Source organism: Camelina sativa, chromosome 15 (genome assembly GCF_000633955.1).
Source record: "Camelina sativa cultivar DH55 chromosome 15, Cs, whole genome shotgun sequence".
Taxonomy (NCBI): domain Eukaryota; kingdom Viridiplantae; phylum Streptophyta; class Magnoliopsida; order Brassicales; family Brassicaceae; genus Camelina; species Camelina sativa.
Genome location: NC_025699.1, coordinates 29,251,501 through 29,266,665, shown reverse-complemented (window position 1 = coordinate 29,266,665; position 15,165 = coordinate 29,251,501). Strand labels below are relative to the sequence as shown.

Genomic DNA, 15,165 nt, shown 5'->3' with positions numbered 1-15,165 from the left:
AAAAAAAAAGTTATAGATTATGAACCCAGAAAAAAAAAAAGTTAAAGAACACAAAAAAAAATTCTCAAAAATAATACAGATCTGATGAATAAGTGTGATTATATAAAAGGATTGAGAAAAAAAAATCAAACAATAATATGTCAAAGGCTAGAGATCCATCTATAGAGAGAAGAAGAAAATGAAATGATTGAGAAAAGTGTGGTATTGTGTTTGTTCATATATTAGAAGCAAAGTACGTTAAAATCCAAAATCACACAAAATCTCATAAATATTGAATAACACTAGATTTTAAAGGATTTTTTAAAATACCCAATTGAATAACACCTGATTCTTAAATACATCAGACTCTTTTAAAAACCACAATCCAATAACACCCCCTTACATTATATACCTTTGTATGTCCCTTGAGTTGAATCTCTTTGCCCAGAGGAATCTGGTAACGATTCTCCTCGTTGTCATTAGCATCATCGTCATCTGAATCTTCATCCGAGTCTACAGCAGCCGGAGGAGGCGGCGGAGGACCGATCATATCATCTTCATCATCAGAATCATTACTGTTCACGAGTCCCTTTGGTGGCGGCGGTGGTCCCATTAAAACTCCGTCATCCTCCTCTTGCGTCGGTTTAGACGGAGGAGGTGGCCGACCCATGGCTACAGCATCATTGGAAGGAGCTAGACTGGAGCTATTAGGGTTACGATTCGGACCGCGAACGCTTCGGACCCAGGTTTCAGAGGAAGAAGACAGTGAAGGGAATCCGAATTCAGATTTACCGGAATTAGAATGCTTCGTGGCAAAATCAGACGAGACTTCGGCTTCGGTGGTGGCTACATCGGTGCGGCGAGTTGCGTTGTGGATAGCTTCGGTTGGCGCCGAAACATTCGATGTCTTACCGAACGAAAGAGGAAAATGAGCTCTTAGACCTTCCAGTTCATCCTCCATGGCTAACCTCTTCTTCTTCTTGTTCTTCGTCAAATTTGGTTTCGTTTTATATAAAGTCCGGTGACCTCGCCGCCATGAAAATTCCCCGGCGGTGATGTACCGGCAAAAAGAGATGGTGGCGGTTAAGCCCATAAACAATAAACATAACCATATTGGGCCTCAAATGCCCATTAATATAAATATAAATTGACTCTCAATATAAATGCCCAACAATACCCACCTTTCACACACTTAAACCATAATTTGTTTTTTTGTTTTTACATTTGCCATCAACAGAAACACAGTAATTGTTGTGGGCAAAATTATCAGCGAGAATTTTCATTTTACATAATCATCTTAAATCCAATATACAACTTTGATGGTTTGATAATTTGGTTGAAAAGAGAAAAGAAAAAAAATGAAACACATGGCTCATATTCTGGATCAAGAGTTTGATTGTAGGTGTTTAATTTGGAGAGATTGAGTAAGCATTCATCCACCTTATTGTCGCGTATGCCAAAAAAAAAATATTATTCCAAGAGTTATTTTCTAAAAAACCTTATTTTGGTTAACAAATAAATTTAGTTTTTGGATCTTTCATAAGATCATCAAGTAATTATAATTGTTTATTTAACTACCACTTGGATTATTTCCAAAAGTATTGAGATTCTCAAGTGTAAAAAAATTGCTTATTGCCTCGAAAGAAAATAAAATTATAGATTATAGACAAAAACAAATGTTAACCAACCAAAAATAATGTGAACCTAGAAATTGTCAGGAAAAAATTAGTAATAAAGAAATGTAAACCTATATAAAAATATATATAATAATGTGATAGGTTTAATCTGAAACCATCCCTATTTGGATCTGTGTAATTGATTAGTGAAATTGAGATAGTTGATGGCAAAAAAATGAAGTGGCCAAAATTTAGTTAGGTCATATATTGTACTATCATATTCTTTGTCTACCAATCTAATAGAAGATAGGAGAGGGTGTTCGCGATTTAACGTTGTAGTTTTGCTATTATGAGTAAACAAAATTTGGTTTATATTGGTATGTAGAAAGTATATATGTACTATGTGAAGTTTGTGGCGATTCCCGTATACATCAAGTTTTAAACCAGACTTTTAGGCTCGCAAACAAAAAGTACAGAGATATTATACTATATACATATCAACTAATTAATAGACTGAAGAATTAGGCAAGTTGATAGTACTACAGTTGTGTTTGCACCCAAAAGAAGAAGAAAAAAAAGAAGAAATTGGCAACTTGATACTACAGTTGTGTCTTATACACTTTCTATATTTTGGGGTTTTCTATTTAGCACTTTTTTTTGTATCCTCTAAATAACTATTCAGAATAGTATATTTTCTCTACAAGTTGTCAATATTCAAATGTGGATTTGAAATCGTACTTAATTAACCATCGTCCAGTTTAGTGTGGGATGTGTGGAACTCTAAACGCGAATATATATGTTTGGCATTTGCTTTCAAGACAACAAAATAATTTAAGAATGGTTGATTGTGATTCATGGCACGTACCATTTTCATTTTAACCGCAGTTTACCTTGGCCAGTGTTAGCCGGATATACGATAAGTGTTTAATCGATCTCTAATTAGCGTTCTCGATCACTACCAAAATTTATAAAAATTCTACTAATTAATTAATCACATGCATGAACTATTAAAATCAATCAGTCATGGAGCAAATCAACTTAAAGAGTATCAAGATTACTTACGTATATTATAATTAGGGAATCAAACTAAAGAGATATATTATCTCATGTTGGCATGTTGCACGTTACTAGCATATATTTATATATTCTGAGATTGTGCAGATTAGGAAAGTACGTATTTTTCATTTAACAATTGTAATATACTAATATATATACGTACATGTGCCTTTCTTAATCAAGTAAATGTATATATCATTGGAGTGGTTAGTTTCTTAAACATACGTTATATTTCAATACTCCAAGATTTGACCCCTTCATTTAAATTAGGGAATTTGCACTCAATAACCAACAAAAAAACTATAATTAGCCCACTAACTATTCTAACCATGTATAACTAATATACTCTATAAAAACTATAATATATACTATATTACCCTTGTCCTTACTATTTCCTTCCACCCTCTTCCACTACCATCCCCACCCCCTACCACCACCTTCCCCACCCCCTAAAACCACCATCTCCACCTCCTACCACCACCTCTTTACCACCATCACCACTAAGGTTTCCAATGTGCTTCTAGGGTTTAGATTTTCTCCAGCTAAACCTCCGGCCACCGCTATTCACGGCCTCCAGCTACCGGCCGCCGGCCAACAATCCCGGCGAACTTTTCTGGCAACCAAATCCGGCGAACAATTCCGGCAAACTTTTCTGGCTACTCCGGCAAGCCACCACCGGAGTACCACCTCCGGCCAACCACCGCCGGCCAACCACCACCGGCCAGTCACCTTCGGCCAGCCACCTCCGACCAGTCACCACTGTCCTCTACCACCATTGGTAATTTTGCACTGCTCTCATCCTAATCTTCTAATTTTTTTAAATATAGTGTTATTTACTACCATAGTTTTTTTGTTTTGGTTACTGACCTAATTCACCCTTTAAATTATACTATTAAGTAATCGGCGGCCAAAAAAAAAANAAAAAAAAAAAAAAAAAAGTAATCGGCGGCATATTAATTATTTCGATACGTGAGGTTAAAATTTGATTTGCTTACGACCAAATTTGTCAGGTGACTTATGGAGGGTCATATTCGAGACGTTTACAGACAAATGAAAATAGCTACTAATTGAATTGATCTCTTTTTTTTTATGCACGTTCAAATTTTGTAAGAACCATCCTCACGTCTTCCCTTTTACCACTATTAACTGTGTCATTATTACCACATGAGTTTTGGATCGGTCGCATTTTCCAGGTCTTTATTTTTTCTTCCAAATATTAGGTTTAAATGTTACAGTATGCGTTTTTTTATTAAAACGTGATTCTCTCAACGACATACCCATTCACAAAAACTTGTGTTGAATTACAAAATGTAAAGGATACGTCCATAACTCACATATATTATTCATCTTTCTTCTATTTGTTGTGTTTGATGTCACTGTACCGAATTTTGTTTTTCATGTAAATTATGATTAGAAGTGTTTGCAGAACGAGGGAATGCGAAATAAAAAAAATTACATATCTATCTATATATATATATACCATTATTGGGTTTTAATATATATATATAAATTTTTATAAATGTTTTCCAATAACACTTGGTTTAAAATACTTCTTTTTTTTTTTTCTCAAAGTACGAGTCTTTTAAGACGTTGTTATGTTGTTAATTTGTTATTTGTGTGTTTGGGCGTGAAACATGGCAATCACATAGCTTTCTTCTTATTTTTCCTATAGTGAGATATCTCTTACTCTTAACTATTCGATTCCAACTCACCCTCGTCTACTAGGAAACAACGTACGTAGGATCTTTATAGCAAAAAAATTATCTGACCCCAAGTCTCTCCAAATTCAATTATGTATGATTGAGTTTATTATTAGGGTCGTCATCTTTACATATATATATATATATATATATATATATGTATATAAAATATAAAAAAATAAAAGAATATTCGGCAATCACTATCTAAACAAAAAATTCACTTCAGCAGAACTAGCTAGGTCGGCGATTCACTGCAAAGTTATCAAATGTGATAATTGGACTGATTCAAAGAGCTGAGAAACATGAGAAAAAATATGTGAACAATGTCTCTCTGAAACTTCAATTCCCAGTTGAGTTCCCCACTTCTTCTGTCTGACAAACATAAATACATAATCAGTTTGGTCTCGTGACCTTGACATATCATTTTTATTGATGATAACGAATTGAGTGGTTACAATAAAAAATACCTGGAAGATATTTGATTCATTCAATTTCTTTTCTTTTTTTTGGTTAAATAATAAATAAATAACGTCCGGGGCCTATAAATAAGAGAGATATCCACTCCCACTGAAAACCCAAAATCAATCAGAAAGAAAGAGAGCTTCTGAGGCATANGAAAAAAAAAAAAAAAAAAAAAAAAAAAAAAAAAAAACACAAAAAATGTAAGTCACTGAAGAGAATTTGGAATTCCCAATTTTTTTTTTATTTTTTTTGTTAAGATTTTCAGACGAAACTTATCTGTTTTTTTTTGTAATTTTGGTTCAGGGAAAATGGAAGTAAGAAGGTGTTGAAGCCGATGGATTCAGAGCAACTGAGAGAATACGGACATCGAATGGTTGATTTCATTGCCGATTATTACAAAACCATTGAAGATTTCCCTGTTCTTAGTCAAGTTCAGGTCACCCATTTCTTCTTTCTTGAAACATTTCAATTTTGATCTGGGTTTATTATGGGTTTTATTATATAGAACCTATTCGGATTGTGAGAAGTTGGGCTTGTATAAAGTTTCGAAATTTATCGTTCCCAGGTGTTGTGAGAGACCTAACTTTCTTTTAAATTGGTTACGACCAAATTCTAGTGGTACATTGTGGTTTGCGAGTAGCAAGTTTCTTCTTTTAGTGTGTTAAGAAGATCTCTCTGTTTTAATTTATTTACAATTGTTGGAATTTTTTCTTTTTTTTTTTTGTGATGCAGCCTGGTTATCTTCATAAGCTTTTGCCTGATTCTGCACCAGACCACCCTGAAACTCTTGACCAAGTTCTTGATGGTGATGATTACATTATTATTATTATTTTTTTTTGAGCATTTTCTGATGAACATAGATAACATACTAAGCCCCTGTTTCATGCAACCATCTTATTTGTGTTTTTCATTTTGGCAGATGTTCGGTCGAAGATCTTACCTGGAGTTACGCATTGGCAAAGCCCGAGTTTTTTTGCTTATTACCCTTCTAACAGCAGTGTTGCCGGTTTCTTGGGTGAGATGTTGAGTGCTGGTCTTGGTATTGTTGGTTTTAGTTGGGTTACTTCTCCAGCTGCCACCGAGCTCGAGATGATCGTTCTTGATTGGCTCGCCAAACTGCTCAACCTACCCAAGGAGTTTATGTCCAAAGGTAATCACTTCAAAACAGTACAAAACTTGTTTTCTTGTATTATAATAAGACCTTAGACCTAATAATAAGTGTGACCTTAGACCTAATAATAAGTGTGACTTGATTGATATATATATATATATATATATATTGTAGAAAACGGAGGTGGAGTGATACAAGGGTCAGCTAGTGAAGCTGTTCTTGTTGTTCTGCTCGCTGCCCGCGATAAAGCCTTAAGAAGCGTTGGCAAAAACACACTTGAGAAGCTCGTTGTCTACTCCTCTGACCAGACTCATTCAGCTTTACAGAAGGCTTGCCAGGTGCGTTTTGCATATTTTGAAATCAAAGAGTCTTTGTAAAAAAGGAATCTAATTTTCTGCTGTTTATTGGTTGACAGATTGCTGGAATCCATCCGGAGAACTGCAGAATGCTAGAAACCGATGCCTCTACAAATTACGCTCTGCGTCCAGAATTGTTTCAAGAAGCTGTTTCTCGGGATCTTGAAGCTGGACTGATTCCATTCTTTTTATGCGCTAATGTAAGAACTAGCCTATTGATTACTTACCCTCTTGACTTGAAGCATGTCCTCTGAAAAGTTCATTTGTTATATTCCAGGTTGGAACCACTTCTTCAACCGCCGTTGATCCATTAGCTGCACTGGGAAAGATCGCTAACGTTAGTTATTTTCACATTTCCGAAATAGCTTCATAGAAGAAACTTTTAAGGCATAGAAAGTACAACTGATGCTATTTCTCTCGCTACATTTCTCAGAGCAACGAGATATGGTTTCACGTGGATGCAGCTTACGCTGGAAGTGCTTGTATATGTCCAGAGTACCGACAATACATCGACGGTGTAGAAACTGCAGATTCTTTTAACATGAATGCTCACAAATGGTTCCTCACTAATTTTGATTGTTCACTTCTTTGGGTAAAGGTATAGTATAGATCGGTACCCTTTTAATCTCAAATTCTCCTTTCTTACTCTCTTTACGTATATAAGAAAAGGATTAATATTTGGAAAACAGGATCAAGATTCTCTCACTGAAGCGCTTTCAACTAATCCAGAGTTTCTCAAAAACAAGGTAAGAAATATTTTGTTCTTCACAAAAAAAGATTACTAGTCCTAATATAAACTTTATATTTTTGGCCAGGCCTCTCAGGCAAACTTGGTTGTTGATTACAAAGACTGGCAAATCCCTCTCGGACGAAGATTCAGGTTCTTTGCTTTCGCAGAAAATCAAATTTGAGATTTCTTAAGACTAGCTAGATCTGCTTTACATTTGCATATTTACACACAATCTGAGTTTTGTTTTGTTTATTGACAGATCATTGAAACTATGGATGGTTTTACGACTCTATGGAGCTGAGACCTTGAAGAACTACATAAGAAACCATATCAAACTGGCTATAGTTTTCGAACAACTTGTCTCTCAACATCCTAACTTTGAGGTAACTGTTAGAAAAACTTATCCTGGAAAAAGATTCTTGCAAGAAGGTGAATAAGCGATTATTCTCGTTTGCAGATTGTCACTCCTCGGATCTTTTCTCTTGTCTGTTTCCGCATTGTGCCTGCGAACAACGATGAAAAGAAGTGTAATAACCAAAACCGCAAACTCCTGGAAGCAGTAAACTCTTCAGGGAAACTCTTCATTTCTCACACTGTCAGTGACTTGTCTTTCTTGTTCTTGTTCTTGTTCTTGTTCTTTCTAGTCTTCTAGATTATGTTGTTAATCAATTTATATATGTATTTGCTTTGCGTGAGGAAACAGGCTTTGTCGGGAAAAATCGTACTACGTTGCGCCATAGGAGCACCATTGACGGAGGAGAAGCACGTGAAGGAGGCGTGGAAGGTTATTAAGGATGAAGCATCTTTCTTGCTTCACAAGTAAACATGAGATGAAAAACCAAGAATAAAGCGGTTTTTGCCAACAAACCGAAGCTGGTTTGGTTTGGTTTAATTTGATTTGGTAATAAAATAAAATAAGGTGTATGTCGGTACATTTTAGCACGGTGATCTTTGTATATACGTATATCTATTTGATTATTTATGGTTAATTTATGTAACTAATGATAATATAGAAGTTTGTATTTTATTGTTAGAGCAATTCCAATGGTATACCAAATGTTGCTCTAACTCTATACTGTATTTGGTATAAAACCATCTCTGATTGTTTTTCAAATATTTCTCCAAAAATAGAGAAATGAATAGTGTTGCTCCAAACTATAAAATGCTCCCTCAATTTATATATCTTATATCTAAACAAAGTTATATTATTAATAGTTATATTTAGATAAATCTATATATACATTTTTTAAGTACATTTTGGGTTCTACCTTTTTACTTGTACTTATTTAAATTGTTATTTTGCAATGTTGATCCCTAAACAATTGCACAAAAATACAATAAGTAAAATATGGAAAATCAAAATCGATTACATTAATAATTTAATTATAATTTCCTAAAAAATCGAAAAAAATCAATTAAATTTCTAAAAGATTTCTATTGGTTTATATAGTTTCCTATAATATCTCCACTTAATGGTTATTGTTATTGCTATTTTCCAAATAAAATTTCAATAAAATCGAATACTATTTCTAATATTTCATGCTATCACAATAACATTAATAATATTTCCTAAATCATTTGTAGGAATAATAACTATATTAATACATAATTTGTTTGTATACTTCCCTTAACTATATGTATCATTCATATAGTGATTGAGCGATTTCTTCATCTTCCAAATTTGTATCTGAGATTTTTACTTGATCTCCAATATATTCTCAAACCAACCTCTCTATAAATAGCAATCTATAATTGAGTCTAACTCATCAGAGAAATACAAAATATGTTTTAAGTTTTAAATCGAGTAGTTGTGGCCTGGCGGGATCTAAGACGAGGGTCTGTCTTACAATATATGTGATCCTTAACCTTAAGGTTTATAGAGTCAGACTCCTTGGTACCTCCCTAATCTCCCTTATATTTTTGTACTTTATCGATAATTTTTGTTTAAAAATTATTGCTGACCCTTTGTGTAATACATGTTTGTCTACAATTATTTTGCATTTGTAGCTTTAGGTTATTACAGAAGAATCAAATCATCTAATTCCTTTGATTACGCTACTCACATATTCTTGTCAATCTCTCACATTTACTCTGTAGAATATTGACTTCCTATAGATAGCTTTTACACTCTTGTATATATTTGTATTCTCTCTAATTATCAATATATCAATTACATTCAACATTTACATGGTATCAGAGCATTATGATCCATAACCTAAATTTTTCTTTTTCTCTGTTTTTCTTTCTTTGCCATCATGGCTGCTCTTCCAAATACTCTTACCGCCGACACCATCATCACAAACAATCAAACTCTTCTTCATCTCAATATGACTAATGTCACCAAGCTCACACCAACAAATTATCTCATGTGGAAACTCCAAGTTCATGCTCTTGTTGATGGTCATGGCCTTATTGGTCATCTTTATGGTTCCACTGTGGCTCCATCTCCTCAGGTCATCAACAACAATGTCACCACTCCAAATCCTGACTTTGTTACATGGCAACGACAAGACAAGCTCATTTATAGTGCTTTGCTTGGATCGATGTCCCTTGCTGTTCAACCTATCCTCTCTCGTACCACTCCTCCTGCTCAGATATGGACTACTCTCGCAGCCACCTACGCCAAGCCCAGCTGGGGACATATCAAACAATTACATGATCAACTCAAGCATTGGACGAAGGGCAGCAAGCCAATCGATGAATTTATTCAAGGTTTCACAACTCGGTTTGACACTCTTGCTACTCTTGGCAAGCCGGTTGCTCATGAAGAACAGGTTGACTATATTCTTGAAGGACTTCCTGATGATTATCGCCCTGTAGCTGATCAAATTGAAGGACGTGATGTACCGCCCACGTTAACATACATTCACGAACGTCTTCTCAATCAAGAGGCGAAGATTCTCTCTAAAGCTGCTTCCTCAACGTTTCCTGTTTCTGCTAATCTCGCCACTCAACGCAACAATGCTTCTCATCGTGGTGGTCATTACAACAATGGTAAGAAACACTACAACAATAACAATAACTCGTACGGAACCTCCTCCAACTATCAATCTTCACGACTGGTTCGTTCTGATGAACATCGTGGACACAGGCCTTACTTAGGACGGTTTCAGATCTGCAACACACACGGCCATAGTGCTCGATGGTGCCCACAATATCGCTCTCGCTCTCTAGCGCAGTCTCCCAACCAGTCCAGTCCTTTTCGACCATGGCAGCCCCGAGCTAACCTTGCTATTGGCTAGTCTTATGATCCAAACGAGTGGATTCTTGACAGTGGTGCCACTCACCATATGACATCTGACCTCAACTAAATGTCCCTCCATGAGCCGTACACTGGTGGTGATGATGTTGTTGTAGCCAATGGATCTCCTATACCCATCTCTCACATTGGTTCAAGGCTTCTTCCCTCTCAAACTCGTGATCTCAAATTACATAAAATTTTATGTGTCCCTGATATTCAATAGGAATCTTATCTCTGTTTATCGCCTATGCAACACTAACCAAGTCTCCATTGAATTCTTTCCTGCTTTCTTTCAGGTGAAGGATCTGGCAACGGGAATTCCACTTCTTCACGGCAAGACCAGAAATGATCTCTATGTTTGGCCAGTCTCTCCATCACAAGTCCAGGCTCTCTCCACTTATACTCTTTCAAAAGCTTCGCTTCCTGTGTGGCATTCACGACTTGGTCACCCATCTACCTCCGTTTTAAACACCTTGCTTTCTAAATTTCCTATTTCAGTTTCGAGTTCCTCTTCTAAGTTGTTTTCATGCTCCGACTGTCTTCTTAATAAGAGTCACAAACTACCATTTTCTCAAAACACTATTGTCTCTACTTATCCTCTTCAATATGTTTACTCTGATGTGTGGACATCACCAATCTATTCACACGATAAATACAAGTACTATCTTCTACTTGTCGATCATTACACACGCTATACATGGTTGTATCCAATGAAAAAAAAATCTGATGTCAAAGCTATTTTTAGTGCATACAAACCTTTGGTTGAAAACCGGTTTCAGCAAAAGATGGGTACCCTGTTTTCTGATAATGGCGGTGAGTTCTTGGCTCTTCGAGCGTACCTTGCTCTCCATGGTATCTCCCATTTGACGTCTCCTCCACATATGCCTGAACACAATGGTATCTTCGAGAGGAAGCACCGTCATGTCGTTGAAACTGCTCTTACACTCTTATCCACCGCATCCGTTCCAAAGGAGTTTTGGCCTTATGCTTTTCAAACAGCTGTGTATCTGATTAATCGGCTGCCGACGCCGGTTCTCTCCAACCAATCACCCTTCTACAAGCTTTTTCAGACCCATCCAAATTATGATAAACTGAAGATTTTTGGATGTCTTTGCTTTCCATGGCTTCAACCGTATGCTCAACATAAACTTGATAGTCGCTCCAAACCGTGTGTCTTTCTCGGTTACTCACTAATGCAGAGCGCGTATTATTGCCTGCACATCCCCACGGGTCGTATTTATACATCTCGACATGTTCGATTTGATGAGACTCGATTTCCCTTTGCTCCTGCTGGTGTTTCATGGTTTGTTGAAGATGTCGACAGCTGTCTTGTATCTAACTCGTTACCCACGATTGTTCCAGTATCACCGCCAAGTGGAATTCCCGGAACTGGTCTTCACCCTGCTCCTCCGCCTCCTCCGTCGTCCTAGGTATTATCTTCTTCCTCTTTGCAATCTTCTTTCTCTCCTCCCCTATCTGAGCCCACTGCTCCAAATACACATGGGCCTCAATCCCCGGCCCAGCAAACCCAATCTTCCACTGAGCCCACTGCTCATACCCAAAATGATTCGACAACAACAGATCAGACCCGACATTCCTCCGCCTCAGTAAACCCAGATTCCTCCGACTCGTCGTCTGCAACCACCCAAATAACCACTCCACACCAACCACGCCAATCTCCACCTCATGAACCACCTGCAAATATCCACAAAATGCAAACTAGAGCCAAAAATAACATCACTAAACCAAAACGCAAGTTGAATCTACATGTTGCTGCTCTGAAACAATCTCGAGAACCGTCAACTGCAACACATGCTTTGAAGGATAAGAAGTGGCGTCGATCGATGTCTGTGGAATTTGATGCTCAACACCTTCACCAAACATGGGATTTAGTTCCTCCCAATCCTACACAAAATGTCATTGGATGTCGATGGGTCTTTACCACCAAGTATCATCCAAATGGTCAATTGAATCAGTACAAGTCACGATTGGTTGCAAAGGGGTTTCATCAGAAATATGGAGTCAATTATGCAGAGAATTTTAGTCCAGTAATTAAATCTACAACAATCCGGTTAGTTCTTGAAGTTACAGTTGCTCACTCTTGGCCTATTAAACAATTGGATGTTAACAATGCGTTTCTACAAGGAGAGTTGACAGAAGAGGTGTATATGGCTCAACCACAAGGATTTATATACAAAGATCATCCTGACTATGTTTTCCGCCTGAAGAAACCAATCTATGGTCTCAAACAAGCTCCCCGTGCCTGGTATCTTTCTCTCAAGAATCATCTTCTTCAAACAGGTTTTACCAATTCTCTTGCGGATACTTCTTTGTTTATTCGCCGTACAGCCAATACGTTTACCTATATTTTGGTTTATGTGGACGATATTTTGGTCACTGGTAATGATCCCAAGCTTGTTGCGCAAGTGCTTCAATCATTTGCCACTCGTTTCTCGATTAAGGATCCAACTGATCTGAGTTATTTTCTGGGTATTGAAGCCACACGCACTAAAGCTGGTTTACATCTTATGCAATGAAAATATATTGTTGACCTCCTTGCTGCACATAACATGTCTGATGCCAATCCGGTTGCTACACCTCTTCCTGTATCTCCGAAACTTACTCTCCATGGAGGAACTCCTCTTGATGATGCCAAACCGTATCGTTCTGTTGTTTGAAGTCTGCAATACATATCTTTCACTAGACCGGATATTGCCTATGTGGTCAACCGTCTGTCACAGTTTATGCATCGTCCGACTGTTGAGCACTGGCAAGCAGCAAAGCGGTGTTAAGGTATCTCGCAGGAACTCTCACTCATGGTATTTTCTTTCATTCAAACTCTGCAGTTTCTCTTCAAGCATACTCCGATGCGGATTGGGCTGGTGATATCGATAATTTTGTCTCTACCAATGCCTATGTTGTCTACTTGGGTCGCAACCCTGTTTCATGGTCCTCGAAGAAGCAACGCGGTGTAGCTCGATCCTCCACTGAAGCTGAATACTGCGCCGTTGCGATCACCGCCTCCGAGATTCGGTGGCTATGCTCTGTTCTAACTGAAGTTGGTGTCCAATTGCCTACTGCACCTATCATCTTTTGTGACAATATAGGTGCCACATACCTTTGTGCAAACCCAGTTTTTCATTCCCGGATGAAACATCTTGCTTTGGACTATCACTTTATTCGCCAACAGATTCAGGCGGGCATACTTCGGGTCTCCCATGTCTCAACACAAGATCAACTAGCTGATGCTCTCACTAAGCCATTGTCGAGACCGAGTTTCCAACGAGCATGTCACAAGATTGGAGTTCGAAGTCTCCCTCCATCTTGAGGGGGCATATTACAGAAGAATCAAATCATCTAATTCCTTTGATTACACTACTCACATATTCTTGTCAATCTCTCACATTTACTCTGTAGAATATTGACTTCCTATAGATAGCTTCTACACTCTTGTATATATTTGTATTCTCTCTAATTATCAATATATCAATTACATTCAACATTTACATGGGTAACATTGAGACAATACTGAAGTCAGTGAACAAGAAATATTTTGTGATACTTCTTATTGTATGCTATTGTCGTTATTTAAAAAACTTTTCTTTTAAATATATGTTGCTGTATGTTTTCATTTATTTTTGTAATTTTATATTAAAATTATGTGGAAACCTTAATATTTTTTTTAATAACTATACTGTTTGATATGAGCAATTAAAATCTTTAATTATTATTAATATGCTGATAAAAATGTAAAAATAATTATTTCACGGGTTAAGTCTAATAAATTTGAGTATTTATAATATAATTTAATTTGCGTTATACTGCATAATAACTTTTATGGATATAGTTCTTTCACTGGTTAAATCTAAAAATATTAACTTACGGGTTATAATAATGAAAGAATAATTCTTCCACGGTTAAATCTAAAAAGCACTAAAAATTTATATTTTCATGACCATAAGAAATTCGATACGGTTAACATTATTATAAACAAAATTAAATAATTGTCTTCTCTGGTCGTGTCTACTGTATACAACTGGTCAGATTTTAGAATTAACAATCAAAATACAATTATACAATCTTAAAAACTAAACAAAAGAAACAAAATTAATAAACAAATACATTTTTTTTTGTTATGAAAATATTGTCTCGCGGTATACCGCGGGTTAAAGTCTAGTTTATTTTAAAATAATAGTTATAACAAATCACAGTTACTAAATTATATAATTAATAGTTACACTTAAAACTTAAATAAAAAATTTATAATTCTCTTTTTTCCGTAGTTGCCCAAAACTTTATATTGTTTAAACAAAAATATACTAATGATGATGTTTAAAGAAAAAAATGTATCATTCTATCTATCTTCTATTTATGTTTTATAATGGTATTTTATTTTTAAAATAATCATAATTTTATTTGATATTTGTTCTCTCTTTAATATATAGAGAACTTTAAAGGGAATTTGGCAGCAATAACCCAAAAAAAAAACTATATTTAACTGACTGACCATTATAACCACTTAAAGGTCATATTCCATATATTTTGTGTATTATATACCATTTTGTCCTTGTGCTAACCACCACCCTCACCACCTTTACTTCTTTGCCACCACCACCCATACTCCCTATCATCATCACCACCATCCTCACCTCTTTACCACCATCGCCCATAGGGTTCCCAATAGGCTAAGCTCTAGGGTTTAGATTTCCTCCAGCCACCACCACTGTTGACCACCAACTCCGGTCGCCGGAAAACGCCACCTCTGATAGTCGGAAACCGCCACCTCGGATCGCTGGAAACCGCCACCTCCGGTCGCCAGAAACTGCCACCTCCGGCCGCCGGTCACCGGAAACCGCCACCTCCGGCCGCCGGTCGCTGCAACCCCCGGCCACCGCCGCCACCTCTGGCCACCGG

General features: G+C 36.7%; 3 protein-coding genes across 3 annotated transcripts in view; 2 read left to right on the top strand and 1 right to left on the bottom strand.

The window, feature by feature from the left end:
• Positions 1-1,090, bottom strand: part of LOC104747839 (WD repeat-containing protein 70-like) — a 6,919-nt gene extending 5,829 nt beyond the window's left edge. The window contains exon 1 of the mRNA XM_010469543.2: positions 392-1,090. Within this exon, the coding sequence (XP_010467845.1) occupies positions 392-1,072 (681 nt within the window). The 5' untranslated portion in view covers positions 1,073-1,090. The remainder of the gene's footprint in view (positions 1-391) is intronic.
• Positions 5,117-8,078, top strand: LOC104747838 (tyrosine decarboxylase 1; the record flags this gene model as incomplete). Its single annotated transcript, XM_010469542.2, is given in 12 exon segments — positions 5,117-5,249; positions 5,546-5,618; positions 5,733-5,963; positions 6,099-6,262; positions 6,340-6,480; positions 6,558-6,617; positions 6,714-6,878; positions 6,970-7,026; positions 7,096-7,160; positions 7,270-7,393; positions 7,468-7,605; positions 7,714-8,078. Coding segments are annotated over 12 exon segments (1,471 nt in total), but the record flags the coding sequence as incomplete, so codon positions are not given.
• Positions 9,266-10,252, top strand: LOC104748916. Its single transcript, XM_010470495.1, has one exon. It carries the CDS (start codon positions 9,266-9,268, stop codon positions 10,250-10,252), a length of 987 nt encoding a protein of 328 aa, XP_010468797.1.